The sequence below is a fragment of the Halyomorpha halys genome, unplaced genomic scaffold (genome assembly GCF_000696795.3).
Source record: "Halyomorpha halys isolate HHAL.00 unplaced genomic scaffold, Hhal_1.1 Scaffold1933.1, whole genome shotgun sequence".
Classification (NCBI taxonomy): domain Eukaryota; kingdom Metazoa; phylum Arthropoda; class Insecta; order Hemiptera; family Pentatomidae; genus Halyomorpha; species Halyomorpha halys.
Genome location: NW_027116539.1, coordinates 43,895 through 47,441, shown reverse-complemented (window position 1 = coordinate 47,441; position 3,547 = coordinate 43,895). Strand labels below are relative to the sequence as shown.

Below are 3,547 nucleotides of genomic sequence, written 5' to 3'. Positions count from 1 at the left end.
AGTCAAGTCTATAGCTATTCGATTCAATTTTATAGTCAAGTCTAAAGTTATTCGATTCAATTCTATACCATAATTCGATAGTTGAGTCAATAGTTATTCGATTCAATTTGATACTCAAGTCTATAGTTATTCGATTCAATTTGACACCATCATTCAATAGTCAAGTCCATAGTTATTTGATTCAATTTGATAGTCAAGTCAATAGTAATTCGATTCAATTCTATACCATAATTGAATAGTCAAGTCTATAGTTATTCGATTCAATTTGATACCATCATTCGATAGTCAAGTCTATTGTTATTAGATTTAATTCGATAGTCAAGTCTATCATTATTAGATTCAAATCGATAGTCAGGTCTATAATTATTCGATTAAAGTCAATAGTCATGTCTATAGTTATTCGATTAAATTCGAAATCATCACTCTTGACTATATTGAATTGATAGTCAAGTCCATAATTATTGGATTCAAATCGATAGTCAAGTATATAGTTATTCGATTCAATTTGATCCATCATTCAATAGTCAAGTCCATAGTTATTTGATAGTCAAGTCTATAGTTATCCGATTTAATTCTATACCATAATTCAATAGTCAAGTCATTAGTTATTCGATTCAATTTTATACCATCATTCGATAGTCAAGTCTAAAGTTATTCGATTCAATTCTATACCATAACTCGATAGTTGAGTCAATAGTTATTCGATTCAATTTGATACTCATGTCTATAGTTATTCGATTCAATTTGATACCATCATTCAATAGTCAAGTCTAAAGTTATTCGATTCAATTCTATACCATAATTCGATAGTTGAGTCAATAGTTATTGGATTCAATTTGATACTCAAGTCTATATTATTCGATTCAATTTGATACCATCATTCAATAGTCAAGTCTATAGTTATTCGATTCAATTTGATACCATCATTCAATAGTCAAGTCCATAGTTATTTGATTCAATTTGATAGTCAAGTCTATAGTTATTCGATTCAAGTCAATAGTCATAGACAGTTATTCGATTAAATTCGAAATCATCACTCTTGACTATAATGAATTGGTAGTCAAGTCCATAATTATTAGATTCAAATCGATAGTCGAGTCTATAGTTATTTGTTACAATTCGATACCATCAGTCAATAGTCAAATCTATGTCATTCATTTAATTCATTCAGTATCATCAATCGATAGTCAAGTCTATAAATATTGTCTCAAACTGACATTCAAGTCTATAATTATTAGATTCAAATCAATAGCCAAGTCTTTAATTATTGGATTCAATTCGATAGTCAAGTCTATAGTTATTCGATTCAAATCGATAGTCAAGTCTTTAATTATTAGATTCAAATCGATAGTCAAGTTTATAGTTATTTAATTCAATTCGATACCATCAATCAATAGTCAAATCTATAGTCATTCATTTAATTCAATTCGATATCATCAATCGATAGTCAAGTCTATAAGTATTGTCTCAAATTGACATTCAAGTCTAAAATTATTAGATTCAAACCAATAGCCAAGTCTATAGTAATTGGATTCAATTTGATACCAGCATTCGATAATCAAGTCTATAGTTATTCGATTCAGATTGATAGTCAAGTCTATAGTAATTCGATTCAATTCGATATCATCACGCCATTAGCAAGTTTATAATTATTATTTATTTACTAATAGCTATTGAAATCATCATTCGATAATCCAGTCTATAATTAATGGCATATTAAATTTTCATAAAACTGCTTAAATTATCTGCTGAGTGCAAATGTCAGTTTAGCTTCCTTACTGTTTTATTTTTTTTTCATTGCATCTACTAGAAATGATCTTTTTTCACTAAGACTTGTTGTTTGAGAATAAAATCTACGTATCAAAGAAATACATTTGCGCATGCGTAAACGAAAGTCAAGGGGGGACTTTGCCTGTAACTCTTCTAACAAAAGGAGCTTACTTTCTAAATCTAGGGTTAACGAACTTCTTTAACCTGAGAATCGTATCCATACCAGAAAATTTTTTTATCCACGAAGAATATAGAAGTATCGATGAGTTACTAATGTTTAAAATTAATTCTGTGACGGTTGCTCCTTTGGGTTATCAACAGATTAAAATCTAATTTTTAAATATTTATAATAATTCTAATAATTAATTATAAGAAATTATTACCATTATCATTATAATATTACTTCCACAGGCTAGAACAGACCCACACAAAGGTCCCGTTGCACGGGCCGTGGAAAAGCTGAGAAAGAAGGCAGGTATTGGCCCGAGCTCCATCATGATGGAGATCAACGAGAGGAAAAAGAAAACTATCATCAATATTCAGCCCACGGTAATATTTTATTATATATACACTATAACTTATTTATACGAAAAATATATTAGCAACTATAAATAAAAACTAGAGTTAATGTTTGGTTTATATATTAAGGGTAAGGATATTTTTAAATCACTAAGATCAACACTTACGATAAGAGCTAATGTGGTGCGGAATGATAGTACTATATAAAAAATATAGTCAATAAAATTAAACCAATGGAAGTAAATTATTCCCTAGATAAAAATAATATAGGTATTTTACCACTTCTTAGAACAGGAATAGGTGAAATAGTAGTTGAGGTTGCATTCTCGAGCATCAATGCAAAAATTCAAGTTTTCCTTAAGAAAATAAGGACAATTTCTTAAAAATAATTGAAATATAATGCCGAAAGTTTCATAAAGATTTTACCTATACAAAAATGTCCGTTAACATTTCTTAATAATTAAACTTAAATGGTAACTTAAAATTAAACACAACACTCAACAAACCATTTTGGTTGAATGTGATTTTTTTTCTTAATCAATTTCCACATTTTTTAAAAATATAAATTAATATGAATTATTTTATTTCAATTGTTTCGACCATTGGGGTCATTTATACTGAATTAATAAATTATAAAACTATGCACTCTTAAATTAATTTATAATCAATATTGATATCATTAAATATTAATTAATATATTGGAGTAATAATATTAACGAGTTAGGTGGTGGAAACATCAAAATGAAATTTGGATAATAGGCCTTGGACATATATATGTATTTATAATTTTTACACTTTCTTAAGACTGGTTAATATTGTTTAAATAAATAATTTTTTTTTACATTTTAGTCTCAAAACATTTTTTATTCCTTTATAAGTCCGACGTTTCGGCCAATTCGGCCATCGTCAAGGATAATCTTGATTGATTGTGATAACAATTGTTGTAATAAATTTTAACAATGAAAGTTAACTGTGATAAAAAGTTTTAATTTTTAATTTAAAGTTGAAAAATTCACTAATTAGGGATATTTGTTGACTAATACAAATGACCTGGGTAGAAAAGCCTGCATGAAGTTATTAAATGATATGGTTCTTAAATTGTATTCGTAAAGATTGTCCTTGAGGATGACCAAATTGCCCGAAACGTCAGACTTATTAAGAAATAAACAATGTTTTGACACGAAAATGGAAAAAAAAATTATTTATTTAAACAATATTAACCAGTCTTAAGAAAGTGTAAAAATTATAAATACATATA

The 3,547-nt window shown here is 27.5% G+C and overlaps 1 protein-coding gene across 1 annotated transcript in view; it reads left to right on the top strand.

Annotated features, from left to right (window-relative positions):
- The window catches only part of LOC106690876 (26S proteasome non-ATPase regulatory subunit 10-like), a gene marked incomplete in the record, with an annotated part of 36,648 nt that overhangs the window by 27,176 nt on the left and 5,925 nt on the right, over window positions 1–3,547 (top strand). Inside the window, 1 exon segment of the mRNA XM_067053288.1 lies at window positions 2,182–2,319. Within this exon segment, the coding sequence (XP_066909389.1) occupies window positions 2,182–2,319 (138 nt within the window).